The following is a 17,813-nucleotide window of genomic DNA, read 5'->3' as shown; positions in this document are numbered from 1 at the left end:
TTTGTATGCATGTTGTAAACGCTCAATGTGGCCCAATGGGTTCTTAACCTAACATCCTTCAACTTTTCTTCTTCTTCTTCTTCTTCTTCTTCGCTGAACGGGCGAAGTTACTAGCCAGAGCTCGCAGCAGTACCACCGTTCTACTCTGCCAAAATGGGTACGTTTTATTTTTTTCTTTCTCTCTCTCTCTTGTAACTTAATGTGTTGATTCATGTGAGTTCGCGTAGGTATCTCTCGTGATTCCATGCACAAGAGGCGCGCTACTGGTGGCAAGAAGAAAGCTTGGAGGAAGAAGAGAAAGTAAGTTCTTCTAACTCTAACTAATTATATTTCAACATTAGTTGAATAAATTTTTTTTATAATCAATGTTATGTGTTTTGACATTTATTTGGATCTAATCAGAATTAGAGTGAAACAGTCAGTAATTCAAGGTTTATCAGAGTGAAACCCTAATTTTAACAAAGAAGTTTATCGATGTCATGTTTTTTTTAGTGATGATTTTGTGTTTAATGGGGTGTGTTTGATTGCAGGTATGAGCTTGGGAGGCAGCCAGCAAACACAAAGCTGTCAAGCAACAAGACAATTAGGAGGATTAGGGTTCGTGGTGGGAATGTAAAGTGGCGTGCTTTGAGGCTTGATACTGGGAACTATTCTTGGGGGAGTGAGGCTGTGACTCGCAAAACAAGGATTCTTGATGTGGTGTACAATGCATCCAACAATGAGCTTGTTCGGACTCAGACATTGGTCAAGAGCGCCATTGTTCAAGTCGACGCTGCGCCCTTCAAGCAGTGGTATCTTCAGCATTATGGCGTTGACATTGGTCGCAAGAAGAAGATTGTAGCTTCTGCCAAGAAGGAAGGAGAGGTACATGTTAGTTTAATTTCTTGCTAATACGTGTTTACATATAGTTTCACTTTTAGTTATTTTCCTAGCTGAATTGTGGTATGATATTTAGTGTCCTTAGCCCTGTGTCAATGTTGGTTGTTGGAACTTGGAAGCTTGCATCTTTTTCTTTATTGTCTCATCCAGTAATTCTTGTTATTTTTTAAGAATTTAATTTTTATGCATTGTCCCTTTGGAACTTTTTTACATAGATATTCAATGAGATTTGATAATTTTATCACATATTCTCTCTATTTCATTAATATAAGATGTCGTAACCCTTTGAAATGGTAAATTTTTGTTGGATACCTATGTAAAGACCTTTCACTGATAATATATATAATTAAACTTATTTTATAATTATTGTTTGAACTATCCAAGGTTATGAAGTATCAATGTAGAACAAAAAGGATCTAAAACAAGTTCTGGAACTGTGTTGCTATTGCTACATGAAATAGTTTATTTTTTAAACTTGGGAACAGGTTATCATTTTTTACAAACTGCAATTTTGTTTTTCTTTAAATAAATGTTGTATATTTTGCTTGCTTATTGTTTATTTGCTTCATTCACTCATTCAGTATATTTGTTTGGACAGGATGGTGAAGCTGCAACCGAGGAGGTGAAGAAGAGTAACCATGTCCTAAGAAAATTGGAAAAGCGAAAACAGAGCCGGGTGCTTGATTCTCACATTGAAGAACAATTTGGAGGTGGTCGCCTTTTGGCTTGTATCTCATCCCGACCTGGCCAATGTGGCCGTTCTGATGGGTATGTTACTTTGTACTCAATTAGATAACGGAGATGTAAATAGTGTTTGTTTTCCTGCTTCCCAGTGAGAGTATTTTTTAAAATTGCTTTTCATAGCTAGAACAATCATCCCATTTGTGACTTGCAAGAGCATATATATGATGACCTAGCATTTAAAATATGTTGATAGTGGCGGAAAATAAGGGATTTAGTCTGTCAAGTGTTAACAAGTTGATCTCATGTTGTGTTGAGGAGATCTTGAAATGGTTTGGTTACCTCTGCTAAAATGAAATTGCAAGACATTGATGTAAATCAGTAGCATACCTTATTAGCAATTTTATCATGTAATCTGAAGCAGCATGTCTGGTATGCTAGCGTCAAAAATATATTAAGTTATATCAGATGCTTGAAAGTTTTGCCAAGTGAACAATATTCTTTCATTTTTAATTTAATGGTTCTGGCTGTTGGTGCTTAATGTCTTCTAAATTATTGGCAGATATATATTAGAGGGCAAAGAGCTGGAATTTTACATGAAGAAGCTTCAGAAGAAGAAGGGCAAGGGTGCTGCTTAAGATATTGTCTATCTTCCTAACTCTTTTTATCAGATTTTCTTGATGGTCTTAACTATCCAGTCAGATTATACGTTCTGCTAGGAAGTCGACTTTCTTGAGGAGGGAACGGTTTATGGTGTAAACATGGCCAATAACTTCTATTTCTTTATTTAGAGTGAGTTTAAATCGATTATCTCCACCGTTACAGATTTATAGTACATGACTCTCTCACCTTGTATTTTCCTGAACATGATGTGCTGGTTTTTCAAATAGTGTGGTATAAGCAAATCCGTTACCAATTAGTAGTATTTTTTAAACAATTTGGAAACCCAGTTATGTTCTTGTTCATGTTATAGCTTGTTAAAGAACAAATATAAAAAAACTCTAGCATAAACTAAAGTATCAAAAGGACCAAAAAACACTCTCGCTTTACTTCTAAAACAAATTTGGAAAAACTAATAAATTGGATATTTAATCAGAAATTTTAATAAAGATACAAGTGACGTGTATTTATACAGAATGGCATACAACTCGAAATAGTTTGAATTGCATAAAAAATATTGTAGTCATTTTGATCGAATAACAATATGTAAACCAACTTCAATATTCTTAACAAATAAAATACTAATACAGCCAACATAGCTAATCAATATCATGTAACATTCCAAATATTTGTGACTAAAATTTATTAGCTTTAGAAAATTGTTTCATAGTAGTGCATTAACGAATAATAAGAGATCGCCACGTTCATGTATAAGGACTAATTTATTAAATTTTGAGAGATTATTAGTGACAAGTGTTTAGAAGACTGGGAAGTATTTCCGAAAGCAGTTTGGTCAAATTCTATTTTCATTATAGTTTGTGAAACCAACTTCGGACTACACTCAATAATAACAAATTCCAAAACTAAAACCTCATGGTTTTACATTTCCATTCTTCAGCCTATTTTTCATATGCTGGAACAACACAAGAGTCCTTACCAAAGACTTTGATGATGATATATACAAGAACCATAAGTTGATATGATCATTTGTATGAACAAGGGAAGTTGAAGCCTTGCAAATAGGGCAACTGGAACACATGCCAGAAGAGCAATTGGGATTGACACCCATTTCAGTCTCTCCCTTAGCAACAAATCCAGACCTGCACCAAATGCTATCATTGTAGTTACAATGGAAAAGAACAAAGAAGCCAGACCCAATATTATTCTCTCAGGTAATCTCTTGAGAAAATCTTCTTCTGCATAATGTGCAGTTAGAATTGATAAAAACATCAAAAGGGAAACCATGGAGGAAAACAAAGCTAATGTATCTGACACAATGAACACCATGAATGTGCTATCTGACAAGAATAATGGAAATCCTTTCTCTTGGTTGTTTCCACCAGGTACTGTTATGGAAGCAGCAAAGACAACTGTAGCAATAAGAGTTGCCACCAACATACAAGAGTTTGATGTATCTTTCATCCAAGTCTTTGCTTCTTCAAGCAAGGGCTTATGCTCTTCCCTGAACAATTGCCAAGGTGTTTTACCATCTTTGTTTTTAACTTCTTTATGAAGAGGGTGATCCCATTTCTCTACTTCCTGTTGGACATTATAAAGTGTTATCAATATTTTAGCATAATTGATCTTCAAAAATTTCTAATAAGGGAGTTATGAGATAAAACAAACCTTAAACCACTGCAACTCTTTTTGCATTTGAAAGGCTGCACCAGAAATTGATGCCTGTTGAGGAGAAGCAAACCTTGCTGCTAGATGTGATGTGGAGTTTTGTGATTCATCTAATGCCAGGACTAAAAACTTGCAAACTATAGGCATCTTGCATAGAAGACTAAAAACCTTCTCTTGCCTATACTTGATGGCAGTTTGAGCTACATATCCTTCATTTGGCATGTGAGTCCAAACCAAATCAGGAAAAAACTGGAAACAGATCCTTAAAATTTCAACTATGCCTGATGATGAGGCATTGAAAACAATGTCTGCATTCACAAAAGACTGCCAGAATTCAGCATCATTCAAATTTGAAACCTGTGTGCAAACGAGTTCCACCAATCTCGCAGCAGATACGTGTCTCAACTTAGCCTCTCTGACTAACTTTATACCAGGAACTGCACATGAAGTTTTTATTTGTTTTAATTAAAGTATAAAAATTAAAAGGAGAATACAATAGTTTAAGGATATATGGAAACGCTCTTCAGGACAAGTACAACATACCAATATTCTGAATGCCATTCCACATTGTACTTCCAAAATAAGATTGGTGATGATGGCTTGAATTCCCCAAAGAATTTTTCAAATTTCCTCTCAAATGACTTGGTGGTAAAAAATCAAGTTCATCTGGCACACCTAATATAGTTGAAGAGGAAAGTTTAATGTCATTTAGGCAGAAGTGTATTGCAATGAAGCTTGGTAAGAAAAGAGAATAATATCAAAATAGGGTCCTTACAGTGATAAATGCATCTTTTCCAAAACCCAAGCTTATTTCCACTTTGAAAGTCCGAGGGCAATTTTGACAAAACATTAAGTATAATGCTTCCCTTTGAGTCTGATAGAGTAGCCAAATTTGGGTAGCGCTGGAGAAGATATATAGTGACATCTGTAAATGGGAGACCCAAAATAATAGCTATAAATATAAACAACAAGGATAATAGTATGTTTTATATGCTTGGTTATTAAAGTAGCATAATTGATAATTATTCTAAAGCATGAAGTAGAGTGTGTATGGATGTTTTAATAATTTGGTAATCTCTGGCTTTTTATGGTGCATTACATATATAAAAATATTGTGCTGAAAGCCTGAAACTACTAATAGGCAAATTTAAGAGTAGAAGAATGGCACTATACTTCATTAGTTCAAGTAAATTCTACATGTCTTGAAAATTTCAAGAAAATTTAAGGATCTCTCGAGTCTAGGAAAATGTTTTGTTTTCACAAATAATTATAAAAATGACACTTCATTTCTTTTGTTTCCTGATATCAAAATTTTGTAAAAGGAATGGTGAAAATAGAAGTCTGTTGATATTACCATTTTGTCACAACTTTATTTTAATGTCGTTTTCACAATTTTCCTTACAAAATTTAAAAAATAGAGAACAAAATGAAAATTGACATTTCCATGATGACAGATTCTCAGTCAAAGCAACTTCAGAAGCGCTAGATTTGCTTAGGTATGGTGTTCAGGTTGATAAAGACAGAGTAAAAATATGGTGACTTAAAATTCCACCCAAAGAAAAATGTTTTCTCTAGAAAGTACTCAACAATAGATTGGCTACAGCAGAAAATTTATCCAAAGTGGAGTGTCCCTTCTTTGGACCAAGAAGCTTTAGTTCACATTTTGTTTGCATGTGAGAAAAGTCTTAAGGTATGGAGTCAATGCTTGTGGTGGGTTGGTACAACGTGACCGATGCCACAAAATGCTTTTAAACACTTTGTGTAATTTTTGGTTATAGGAAACTCAAAGGAAGGAAAAGAGATTCGAAACGAATGTGTGTTCTCTGATGAAAGTTTTCATCATATCCCAATCATGAAGGACACTACTTTCTTTAGATGGATGTGGGTGAGAGGGTATACGGCATCTTGCTCATATTCATATGCCCAGTGACAAGCTCCAGTTACAGATGGTGGACATAATAGAACATTGATGCAGTTGAAAGTTGAAGGGGTGGAAGCAGAAATCAAAGTCCACGTCATTTACTTTGTGTGATAATTTAGGTATGTAAAACAGAAAAAAAGGAACATGAGGGAGAATTAATTCTGATTTTCCCAACATTTAGGTACCTACTACTGTATATTATCTCTCTCTGCTGAGAAAAAAAAAATTGTTTACCATGAAATCCTGCAGCTGTAAGCAAAGCAATAAGTTGACCAGCAGAAGGACCAGTGAAAGGACTGCCAGGTCTCTCGTCTGTAGTATTCAAAACAAAGTACCACACCATTTCTTTGCATCTAGCAGAGGTAATACTGTAGATAAGTGGTGTGAATCCTTTAAAGTCAGTGAGTTGTGTCAGAGAGGGATTTTTAGCCACCAATGCCTCGGCAGCACTTCTGCTTTCCCCCATTGCAACATAGTGCAGGCAAGTACAACCCATCAAGTCCAGCTCTTCAAGTACTTGTGCAGGAACATGTTGCACCAACTTCTCAACAATTGGCCACTGCCCTCCTACAGCTGCTACATGCAGCGCAGTCCTGCCAAGTATGGTGATCTTAGCAGTCCATGCACTTGGATCATTGTCAAGAAAAGCCTTTGTAGATTGCCAATCTCCTTTTAGTATTGCTATGTGCAACGGGTGGTAGTAACTGTGATTAAATCCCTTAGCTTTGGACCATAAATGCAACAACATCAGTTCCTATGGAAGCATGAAAACACCAAAAATGCTAACAATATACTCTCTGAATGCTCTCTTTCTAATATAGTCTTTCCTATTGATTGAAATTTGTCGGAAATCACAAAGTTGTCTAGCTCTCACTCCTTAGTCATTGAACTCATAATTTTGTAGTTTTTAATAAATTTTAACCAATCAAATAGATGTATATGTTTTAGGCATGTATTGCTAAATATAATGGCTAAAAGGCCACAATTTTTTTTTTTAAAAAACAGCACTTAATGAGCATGTTTTTATGTCTGTTCTCACTGTGAATGTATAAACTATGAATATTATCGTCTGAAAAGTATGCTTATGAAGAACATCTGGGTACATCATAGTTCACAAGTAGAAGAGTTGAGCTTTTCAACAAAGGGAGACTAGACATCAAATTGAAAAAAAAGGGAGGATTATATTTTTCTCTCTAAACTTCAGTTTTTTGCATTTATTTGATCTAAAGTAGTATTTTTCATTTTGGTTCAAAGTAGATTTTAGTCATTCCAATTTTCATAAATTTTGGTTTTGATTCTCATCATATCTCTTTCGGCCTGACTTTTGGTCCCTTTAATCTTCTCATAAAAAGAAAATGTTTCCTATCTATAATGCTAAAGTTCAATTCATCAACATATTGATTGTGAAACTATAGGAGCACACACTGAAGAAATTTTTTTTACTGGTATCAAAATCTAGATACATGAAAAGTGTAAAACATATGTATATAGCAAATCACATACCGAACTCACTAGCAGCAGCCTTAACATCTTCGAAAGACATGAGTGGACTTCAATGCCTTTTGAACTGCAAAACTTTGTAGTGGTTTGGCAAGCTGAAACCTGATTCAAGGGTTTACTACTAGATGCTGCAGAAGGGTAATGGAACCATACACAAGCAGGTTCTTTCTGCCCTTTCAGATATATGAGTTGGAGATGCTTCCCCTGAAGACAACGCAAAGTTAGAATCACTTTCTAACTCAGCTACAACTGCAACAGTTTGCAAATCCTATTCTTTACATTTAGAATGAAAGGGCACAAGGAACACTTCAAGTAGAGGTTCTGTCATTTCACACAATGAATTCTTGTTTTTACATTTCTTTATGTTTGCATTATTCACTGTGCAGTATTAAAATATTTGTTTGTGTAAGCTTTTTTAAAATCATGAAAAAGTAGAGTACTGGTTGATGATTCTCACTTCCACCACCTCAAATTTTCTGTGATATGTACTTTGGACAAGATGCTTTGCCAATAAAGGAGTAAAAGTTACACATGTCTTCTTAATATCGTTTTAGGATGTTTGCCAAATATGTGAATTTTGAAATTTTTTAGTATGCTGTTTTTGTATTTTTATAACTCATCTCCAATTTTATTTACCAAATATACTAATTACTTTTAAGGTGAGAAATCATATCTTACCTAAAAAATTTAAATTTTTATACATGAGAAATCTTTATTCACTAACTGATTTCTTTTAAATTTGTTTTTATTTACCTATACATCTCTTTGAAAATTTAATTAGAAATGTTAAAATATTTGTATTTATTGAAAATAAGTTAAATATTTAAATTAATTAAAAATATTAAATATATACATTAAAATTTTAATTAAAACCAACATAAATTAAAAAAAATCAAAAAAAATAAAATATAAATAAATAAAATTTTAAAAAAATTGGATAAATAAATAAAATAGGAGATGCATTATTTAGATAAATAATTAAAAAACAATATATTAAAAAAAGCCTTAAGCTTTGGTTTTGGTTCTTTAAAATGAGTATTTATTCAAAGTATAGAATAAATATTTATATAATTAAATTTACGATAAGTACATATTTTTTTAATGTATAAATTATATTTTAAGTATAATTCATAATAAGTCAATATCTTTAAATATATAAATTATACTTTGAATTTATAATGAATAATTTAAATTGTGCTACAAGATTTGCTTTTGTTCCTTTTCTACATAAGCTGCAAAATTGGCTTTTACTATTTGAAGACACTGGAAAAAGCCCTTGTTTTAAAATTAATTTACTAGCCTAATTTCACTTTAATAGCATATATAGACTTTATGTTTTTCTTAGATGATAGACAGGAAGCCTTCACAGAGAAGATACCAGTTAAATCCTTCATGGAGAAGATGACCAAAAGATAAAAAGTAGTGGATCTCATACATCGGAGAAGCCATTTTGAACCAGTTTATGATATGTTTGCACTAAAGGATTTGAAGAAAAACAAAACAAAACAAATATTTATAAACATTGCAGAAACTCGTCAATTTAAAAGACACTCTGCATTATCTTGATCCCCTTTAAATATCTGCTCAGAATTTGACAAGAATCACAGAAAAATTAACAATCTTGATAGCAGAAATTAGAAACTTCATACCAAAGTGCAACTATAAACAAAATAGAAACTCATGTACTGCTATAAATATTGAAGATGTGCCTGCTGATTGCATTAGCAACAATATTTATTCTTCATTGATTTGGGAATCACATAAAGGACCAAAGGAGCAAGTATGAAAACCAAAGCTTTCAGAACCTAACTTCTGCTATTTTTTAAACCCAAGGTTACTAATTGTCTCTTTGACCAACTCTTGGCGAGCCTGAGCATACTGGTCTCTCGTAGAGGATACCTGTGTTCTCTCATCATGAGAATCTTTGCGAGCCAATTTCTCATACGGGGAAGTATAACCATACTTTTTTTTCAACGTGTTCATGACTAATTCACTGCGAGCTTTGGTTCGAGCTTGTTGGGGTGCAACATTGGTATAAGAGAAGTGCACCCCAACAGCAAAAATGGCAGCACCAGAGAGGAAGCATGCTATGGTCATGGCCAGTTTCTTGGGTGTTGAGGGAAAACACAGCACCATTTTCTCAACCACCTATCACATGTCATCAGCTATTTAAGTCAACAAACATCAATATCTCACAATAAACTTTAAGGATCCAACTCTTAGAGCTACTCATGAATTAACCATTTCAGAGTTTATATCCATGTGAAGCCACAAACAAAACAATTTGTATCACCACATCTTTGATAACAAAAAATGCACCTTTCATTACTGCATAATAGTTAACACAGAATCAAAGATTGTAACTGGCACAGTATAGGTGCAAATTCACTATCCTTGTATAATATACTACTTTTATTTTTTGAGTTTTAAGAATTGCAGAAAGAAAAATATTGGTCGCAATTTAACAAAATGAAAATAGACACAACCAGGCATTTTATCAAACATGCGGAGTGCATCAAACAAAGAATTAGAGCAGAAGCAACGTGATTTTACCGAATCATAAGCGAATTGGAAATTGGCTTCACGACTTTAAAATCAGATTTTCAGGTTTATCAATTGAAACATAAATTTGATTTTGGGCATTGTGACGTTGGAAAAATATGAAGAATTTAAAGATGCAATTGGAAAACTGATTAATTGGGTACCAGCGTAAATGCTGCTGAATAAAGTTTCGGGTTGTGGTTGTTGCTAATATATAAGCACTTCTATCACTGAAAAACTCTGAAAGTGACCATTTTTTTTCTCTCTTATTTGATAATAAAACCATATAGACACTATAGTGCTTCAAGCTTCACTTTTATTTAAAAAATTCAAATGATGAAGTAAATTACAGTGTATTAAATATTAAATGCCAGTTTTTTTTTTAAAGTTTAATCCGTACTTATTTAAAGTATGATTTAGTCTCTTAATTTATTTAAATTTCATATTAAAACTTTAAGGAAATATAAAGTGTATGGTTGTATTCTATCTAAATACGTTGATTGGTTGATCTACTAATGTTAAAAAACATTATGGTAAAGCAAATACAACTATGAATATTCAAATCAATGTTAGTCATAGTATAATAGAACAGTGTAAACATGTAGATCAAGGTTTATATGCAAATATATTTTTTATATAAGATCAATTCATTTAACATTAAAAATGTTGTGACTAGGAAATAAAATAATTTAATACTCTCAGATTTTGAAAAACAGACAAAAGAGAAGTTCATTTTGTCTACAATTAGAAAATTCACTCTTTCTAAGATTTTTTTTAATAGAAACTAATTTTAAAAACTAAAATAATTAATTATTATTTAATTAAATTAGAGACTATTTTATAAAATAAAGAACTATTAGTATTTATTAGTATTTAAAATAGTTTTTATTATTAATTAAAATTTATAAAATATTTTTTAAATACGATTAACAATCAATTTTTTTTTTACTTAAAACTTTATATACTAAATTAGTTTATATTAATATTTTAGATACTAATTTAGAATCTAAAATATTAATCATTAAAACTTAGATAGATAATTTAAATATAAATTTAAAAATCATTTTATAATTTTTTACTAATAATAAAAATCACATTAAATATGAATAATTTTTTAGTCTCTAAATTATTATTTAATTCAATTAATATAGTGATTAATTATTATTTTTTCGAAATTTGATTAATATTTAATTATTTTTTTTAGTGAATAATTATGAAAAATATATTTTTTTTATTAAAATCAAGTTTATAATTATTTTTATTTTATGATTATTCTGAAAAGTTGTAACACAAAATGAAAAGTATTACTATTTAAAAAATTATTATTTGATAAAAAAAAGTTAAAGAACTGGACCGTGATATAACTTTTTTAAAGATTAATATAACTTTCATGATAATCTTAAAATAATTTATGTAAAAGTTTATTTTACAATAAAGTATCTAAGTCGGACATAATTTTATACTTCAATAAAAACTTATAAGCTCTTTATCAAGTAAACACACTTCAAATTCACACACACACACACACACATATATATATATATATATATATATATATATATATATATATATATTACATTATCAAGAATAAAATAAAACCAATAAAAAATATTTGCATAAATAAATTTATTTTTTATTTAAATTACTTAAAATACAGGAGTTAATTACGTCCTTATAACATAGAATATTAATTACTTTTATTTAACGATAATTTATTATGATTAAATTTTTATTGCAACATACTATTTTTTTATTAAGTTTAATAAAAAAAAACTAACATGTAAAAATATTATATTTGTTGTGCTCTCTTTGAATTGAGAGATTATGTACATACTTTGAATAGAGAAATTCTGGATTTACTAAATTATATTTTTATAAAAATTACCCATTTGTACTTCATTAAAGTTGTCAATTTTATTTTTTATCAAATAATAAATTTATTCCTATTTGGTAAAAGGTAATAGTCTATACAAAGAAAAAACAGTTATTCAAAAGTATATGCCCTTTAATATAACAGTATAAATAAAATAATAAATAATAGTTTATAAACTCATACATTAAATTAAGTCATATTTAAACAAATAAAATACTTGCATGCAGTCACATAAATAATAAAACAATAAAGTATATCAATTATTAAGTAATAAAAAAAAATCATAGTTCATAAAACAAACACACACGAAGCATTTATTATTTGAATAATCCAAAAGATCATGTAGTTAAGACAGTTTAACATAAATTCTCAGAATACTCTCATGACATGCATCAACAAAACCCTAATATAATAAGAAATCTAAAAAGGAAAATTGTCTTCCAAGAAATATTTGTCAGTAAAAAATTTAATGCAATTTGTATGGTAACCTCAAAATGAAGTAACATTATATCTGTATCAAAATTAATCAGAAAAAAAAAAAGAGGTAAGGGATAAATCTATTGTACAACAAAATCCTCTTCTGTATACAACTCGTGGGACAAGAAGCAGGTGAAGGAAACAAAATCCACTGCAAAATGCCATATTCTGCAAGTACTAAGTATCCACCATTCTATATAAACCAAAACAAATGAACCTTTTTCTCATGGAACTTGCAACCTTCAAGGGTAATGTAGAATTGTCAAGCCAAATTCATTTTAGAAGAGTTATGCTACTTCTGTTGCAACAAGATATGAACAACTTTGTATCACTTAGCAGCAACCAAACTGGATGCAATTAAAGCTGAAACATTGCAAGCCAAATATGAGATGTGAATCCTTGGAAACTAAAGATCACCTTCCATTTACTCTAAGCACAGATATCTTCAACACTTCCAACCCCCAAAACAGTCAACATCCAAGGCTTTTCATTATGTCAGTCAGCTCTTTGATCACAGTTCCAGGATCAGCATGTGATCCGGAAAGGTTGATAGCATGATACTCCAACCCTTTCCACCGTGCAATATATTCAAAATGAGGGCGTCTGAATTGGCTGCTAATGATCTCCAGAATCACAGTTTTAGACAATGCAGATACTATATGAGTAAGACCAGCACCATGAGCGCCAATGATGACTGATGCATCTTGAATGGCTCGAACCTGATCCTTCATTGACATGTGCGCAAACAATCCGTTGACAAGGTTAATTTTACACCCTTTATAACTAGATACCCAGCTCTTCAAGGACTCAAAGACTTCTTGCTCGTTACTTAGTCGCGATTCAACTTTACCACCGTGGCGTGGATGAGCTAAATAATCTTCTCGGCGAACAAAGAGGACATTGTGTGCCAAGAGTGGTTTTCCACTACGGCGTATGTTTAAGGGTAGCCCAAATGCTGCTCTGATCATTTCTCCAAACTCAGAAAGGCGTGCAGTTTTGTGGTCATCAGGGTTTTGCCACAGTTCTTGTGCAGGAACTCCATGACAATCTATATCTTCTGTTAGTCCTTTAAACAATGATGTCTCATATCCCAAAGGTGAGAGAATAGCATGACGAAAACAAACGGAACCACTGAAGTTTTTGGCATATCTGAGGCTTGAGAATAAGGCCTTCCATGTCTCTTCAAGAGGAGACTGAACGTTTAGGAGGAAACTTGTAAATCAACTTGCAAATTTAATTATCTTGCAAACTCAAAAAAATGGTGTCCAACAAAAAACTAAACTAGTCATATTGTTAAGGCTGGTTGAAACTTGAAAGTTTAGAAGATTATATTTTGGATTGGTAAACCATGTATGTACCAAAATCTAAACACTCTTTACTAATACAAAATACCAAAACAATTGAACATGCTTTGGAAATACAAAAAATAAAAGAAGATGCTAAAAATAATTTAAAAAAAAACTAGGTCAATGTAACATTAACATCGTCAATTTTAAGATTATAGTTGATATTTAATTAATCTAAAGCTTCCTACCAAAAAGTTCAAGAAATCCAAAGGCATAGTACCACTATTGATTCTTTTTATTTAGACATGGAAACCAGCTTGGTCCAATCAATTCCTTATATGGAAGGAAGCAAAAAGCGTCCACATTATTGAAGAACATCCCAAGTTATCAATATCAACAATTACTTGTTAATTTCAAATTGGGTTACAACAATTACCTACATAGTTAATAACGTCTTAATTTCTTGACATTTATTTGTATTTCAAAATCCTAGATTTAACCTCCAACTTTTTGGGTGCTTAGTCAACAGCATCAAAGATACTACATGTTGTTTGCTTTTTGTGCTTTCGTAGGATGAAAAGCAACACCATTAGAATGTTGAAAGTAAATGAAAACAAATTGAGAAAACTGATAGTGCATACCATACAGTGGCCATCAACAAAGATCAAATGTGGTAGATTGGGCAGACCAGTGACTCTAGAAGAAACATAAGCACTGTACCAGTCTGTAACAGTATGAAAAAGATTAGCATACTCAAAACGTGTCACAAGAAGTGTTGGTTCCTCAATCCACTGCAAGAACAAACATTGTCGTCAAACTCGAGGGAAAATAAAATTGTTCAAAGAAAGATAACAATAAGGCAACAGAAAACTGTCAAGGTTATTAATTGTGAAAAATTAAAAGCTCAAACAAATAGAGTAAGTATACAGGGAATGATAAGCTTCATCAATTGAATATCTCATGCACATTCACTACAGAAGGAAAGGAATACTTGTATCTCTAAGGTAATCAAAGCACCTAAACTTGATCAGAATAAAAGATCTTACACAACTATTGCACATTAAAACCCCCCATTTGATCAGAAAAAAGCAAAACAAAACACCCTTAGTTCACCCCTAAAAGTGGACTCAATTAAATGAGTCTTTCAGACTCAGACAAGATATAATAAATTAATAACCAATCACCATAACAAATTTCAATTCAGAATCACCAAACACAAGGAAATCCACAATTGTCCCCGCTCAATCCAAGCACCACTCACAACCCTACAACTAAGGTTTTAAAGATCAGTTCAAAATCGCAACACCAAGGTTTTATGAGGTGTCTGGGTCTACAATTATGGCCAAATCAGTTACATTTATCTGCAACTTTCACAATATAAAGGTTTTGGCAAAATCGGTTACATTTATCCACAATTTCTCACAAAATCAAGTAACAAAGCCACAACAAACTAAAACCTTGCCTACAACAACTCAACCACTAAACAACAAACACCCACATGAACAAAAGCACAGAAGACCCGAATTTTCCACTCCCCTCACCTCATCACATTCAAAATCCTTCCCTCCCACGATCTTAATCTTGCCGATCAAGTCCCTCATGGTGTGCCTCGTGATCTCTCCCCTCGGTACAAACCGATCCAAAAATTCACGGTCAGCCAGAAACTCCCGGTCAACGAATTCACCCCCATCAAGCTCAAAAGCACCGTCTTGAAACGCCGGCAACTCCTCCTCCTCCCTCCGCCCAATCACTGCCGTTAGACTCTCCCCTCCCACCGACATGGCGATCCTCTCCGGCACCATGCGCAATCTGCCCCCCTCGCACACGGAGCTTCGGATAGTATCGCTGTGCCAACACCGGAACCACCCGGCGCCGTTTCGGGGGCGGAGGAGGTCACGGCGGTACGTGAAGCCGTTCCCGAAGTAGGCCTCGCAGGAGCGGAGAGGCGCGGTGGTGGCGCTCTGCGGCCAGGGTAGGTAAGAGGGGAGAATAGGCCATGGCTTTGAAAAGTGCGTTTGGTTGGAAATGGGTGTGAGATAGTTGTTAACATTCAAAGGAGAAGAAGATGATGACGATGAAGAAGAGGGTTTTGGTGAGTTGTAGTGGGTGAAGTAGAGGAAGAGAGACAAAGAGTTGAGGATGAAGAGGAACACGAGTGTTTGAACAAGCAAAGTTGTTCTTCTGTTCATGGCTTCTTCTTCTTCTTCTTCTTCTTCTCTCTATTATCTCTCTTCTTTCTCTCTCCGCGGCAACAGTGTTCTGTTGTGTGTGAATTTATCAAAAACTAAAACAGACCAATGGGATGGTGCCATGGCAAATCGTGACGGAACTTGGACCCTCTTCTTTCTTTCCCAACTTTTTCTTCCAACAACAAGAAACAATACTATCTAAGGATAAAAGTCAAGCCTAAAATGTGTTTTTTACTATTTCTAAATCATAAATAGGTATTTTATGTTCATTTTTAAAATATTTTTAAGAATTTTGGGAATAGTTCCTCAATTGCAGATTGTTATAAAATTAGTGGGATGCAACTTATGAAATTTCTATTTTTCAGTTAAATCTTTTCAGATGTTTAGTATTTGAATATTCAAATTTCCCTTTTAATATAATATTAATTAATTAAATTATCTGTTTTTAACATTAATTACTTTTGTTTTGGTTTAAAGAATCACTAGTGGGATGTAATCTTGGAATCTCATATTTTTAAGTTGAATCTTTCCAAATGTTTAATAGATTAAAAATTTAAATTTCACTTTTAATAAATAATAATTAATTTTATTTTCTAATATTGAATACCTTTGTACTTGTAAATGTGAATAAATTTCAACATGTATTGCAAAGCACTCTCAACTCTCTAGCATAAAGTAATGTTAAATATGTAATGTTAAATATCAAGCAGAAAATAACGTTAAACATATTATTTAAGTTGATTATTATTTATACTTTAGTTAATATTTTCGATTTATCTTTGCCTTCATATTTTCACGTTTTTGTATCAGTTTAATTCATTGTCAATATATGAGTTTTACTCTTTTCTCTCTCTATGTCTTCCACTCATTCTCTCTCCTATTAACATGGTATCATGAGTCAACTTTTTTGACTCATGTCTTCGTCCCCAACCTCTTCTTCTTTCTCTACTATTTTTCTTTCCTCTTCTTCCACAATGACCTCTGTTTAGCAATTGACCACTTCCATAAGCCTTAAACTTGATGAAGATAATTTCGTTCTCTAACGTCATCAGGTTCTTGCCACTACTATACAGGACCTTAAACTCTTGAAGTTTCTTGAATTCGTCTCCTTCATCTCCTTCTTCTTCTTCCCCTTATCAATCGTCATATGCTTTTCTTCAATATCAACAACAAGATCAACTTATCATAGGCTAACTTCTTGCTTCAATGACTACACAAATGCTTACAAAATTTATGGGTTTGGATACTTCCGCACAAATCTTGAAATGTCTTCAAGAACAATTTTCATCTCATACGCGTGCCAAAATTCAGAAGATGAAGTTGCTTCTAAAGACTCCCAAGAATGAAAAAATGGTTTTTGTTTATCTTCACGATATTAAAATGGCTGTCAACATGCTTGCTGCAATCGGTGCCCCAATCACTATTGAAGATCACATTGAGAGTATTCTTAAAGGGTTACCAGAAGAGTACAATGAGTTTATTGTTGTTGTTATGTCTCGCATTGATCCTTACTTCATCAATAAGATTTAATCTCTCTTACTTTCCCAAGAAGAACGTTTTCATAGGTATAAACTTGCTCACTCACCCTTTCAAGCTAACACTACCTCCATTCACTCGCAATATCATCAAACCCCGTCTTTTCGTCCCTCTTTCAATCAATACTCTCGTGGTGGTCGTTTTCCACATAAACACTCAAGCATATATTCTCAATCTAATGGACCACGTCCTTTTCACCGTGATTCTTGGAACTTCTCAACTTCTGCATCCTAGAAACCTAACTGGGTTCACTGTCAATTATGTTCTAAAACTGGTCATAATGCACTTCAATGTTGGCACTAGACTGGTAAGCAATCTTCTTCGACGGTCACTGCTAACACATCTCAGTTTTCTACTCTCTCTCTCTTGATGATGGTTAACCATTGATTCTTGGCACACCCTCCACTATCGAAGATCCTCTCTGGTATCTGGACAGTGGGGCCTCTCACCATATGACACATGACCCAACTCTTTTTAGTGATAATCAAGAATATCAAGGTTCTGCAAATGTTAAGCTTGGCAATGGTGCAAGTATGGCTATCTCTCATATTGGTTCTACATCTTGTGTTTCTGTTGTCACTAACATTGTTCTTTGTTTACAAAATCTTTTGCATGTTCTTACGCTCAATAAAAAATTGTTAAGT

At 32.8% G+C, this 17,813-nt stretch overlaps 3 protein-coding genes and 2 long non-coding RNA genes across 6 annotated transcripts; 2 read left to right on the top strand and 3 right to left on the bottom strand.

The window, feature by feature from the left end:
- The first annotated feature begins 18 nt into the window (after positions 1-18).
- On the top strand, positions 19-2,497 carry LOC137831296 (small ribosomal subunit protein eS8). Its single transcript, XM_068638915.1, has 5 exons — positions 19-157; positions 228-300; positions 531-864; positions 1,478-1,647; positions 2,123-2,497. The coding sequence occupies exons 1-5, from the start codon at positions 154-156 to the stop codon at positions 2,196-2,198; spliced, it is 657 nt and encodes a 218-aa protein (XP_068495016.1). The 5' UTR covers positions 19-153; the 3' UTR covers positions 2,199-2,497.
- Positions 2,498-3,008: 511 nt separating this feature from the next.
- LOC137831295 (uncharacterized) lies at positions 3,009-7,727 on the bottom strand. 2 transcript variants are annotated; one of them, XM_068638913.1, is made up of 6 exons: positions 7,271-7,727; positions 6,002-6,490; positions 4,622-4,771; positions 4,390-4,521; positions 3,847-4,283; positions 3,009-3,759 (listed from the first exon to the last, which is right to left on the bottom strand). In XM_068638913.1, the coding sequence occupies exons 1-6, from the start codon at positions 7,308-7,310 to the stop codon at positions 3,154-3,156; spliced, it is 1,854 nt and encodes a 617-aa protein (XP_068495014.1). In that variant the 5' UTR covers positions 7,311-7,727; the 3' UTR covers positions 3,009-3,153. The 2 variants fall into 2 exon arrangements, with proteins under 2 accessions (XP_068495014.1, XP_068495015.1); XM_068638914.1 differs by having other exon boundaries at positions 6,002-6,521; positions 7,271-7,487.
- LOC137831297 (uncharacterized) lies at positions 3,258-6,701 on the top strand. The gene is made up of 5 exons (XR_011084397.1): positions 3,258-3,392; positions 3,564-3,698; positions 3,881-5,536; positions 5,625-5,886; positions 6,017-6,701. It is a non-coding gene; the product is annotated as an uncharacterized lncRNA (long non-coding RNA).
- Positions 7,728-8,769: 1,042 nt separating the features above from the next.
- Positions 8,770-10,097, bottom strand: LOC137831294 (uncharacterized). The gene is made up of 2 exons (XR_011084396.1): positions 9,973-10,097; positions 8,770-9,415 (listed from the first exon to the last, which is right to left on the bottom strand). It is a non-coding gene; the product is annotated as an uncharacterized lncRNA (long non-coding RNA).
- Positions 10,098-12,131: 2,034 nt separating this feature from the next.
- Positions 12,132-15,857, bottom strand: LOC137831293 (beta-1,2-xylosyltransferase). The gene is made up of 3 exons (XM_068638911.1): positions 14,986-15,857; positions 14,086-14,235; positions 12,132-13,351 (listed from the first exon to the last, which is right to left on the bottom strand). The coding sequence occupies exons 1-3, from the start codon at positions 15,631-15,633 to the stop codon at positions 12,629-12,631; spliced, it is 1,521 nt and encodes a 506-aa protein (XP_068495012.1). The 5' UTR covers positions 15,634-15,857; the 3' UTR covers positions 12,132-12,628.
- Between the last annotated feature and the right edge of the window lie 1,956 nt (positions 15,858-17,813).

Source organism: Phaseolus vulgaris, chromosome 6 (genome assembly GCF_000499845.2).
Source record: "Phaseolus vulgaris cultivar G19833 chromosome 6, P. vulgaris v2.0, whole genome shotgun sequence".
Classification (NCBI taxonomy): domain Eukaryota; kingdom Viridiplantae; phylum Streptophyta; class Magnoliopsida; order Fabales; family Fabaceae; genus Phaseolus; species Phaseolus vulgaris.
Note: the sequence above shows the minus strand (reverse complement) of the source record. Positions and strands in the feature narration are given on the sequence as shown.

Excerpts from the sequence above, each read along its gene's own strand:
- LOC137831296 (XM_068638915.1), top strand. Across the intron at positions 301-530 it reads GCTTGGAGGAAGAAGAGAAA|GTATGAGCTTGGGAGGCAGC; the intron begins GTAAGTTCTTCT and ends GTTTGATTGCAG. Across the intron at positions 1,648-2,122 it reads CAATGTGGCCGTTCTGATGG|ATATATATTAGAGGGCAAAG; the intron begins GTATGTTACTTT and ends AATTATTGGCAG.
- LOC137831295 (XM_068638914.1), bottom strand. The coding sequence starts at position 7,297 with ATGTTAAGGCTGCTGCTAGTGAGTTCG. Across the intron at positions 6,522-7,270 it reads GGCTGCTGCTAGTGAGTTCG|GAACTGATGTTGTTGCATTT; the intron begins GTATGTGATTTG and ends ATGCTTCCATAG. Across the intron at positions 3,760-3,846 it reads AAGAGTTGCAGTGGTTTAAG|GAAGTAGAGAAATGGGATCA; the intron begins GTTTGTTTTATC and ends AATGTCCAACAG.
- LOC137831293 (XM_068638911.1), bottom strand. The coding sequence starts at position 15,633 with ATGAACAGAAGAACAACTTTGCTTGTTCAAACACTCGTGTTCCTCTTC. Across the intron at positions 14,236-14,985 it reads AGGATTTTGAATGTGATGAG|TGGATTGAGGAACCAACACT; the intron begins GTGAGGGGAGTG and ends TTGTTCTTGCAG. Across the intron at positions 13,352-14,085 it reads TTGTTGATGGCCACTGTATG|TCTCCTCTTGAAGAGACATG; the intron begins GTATGCACTATC and ends CTAAACGTTCAG.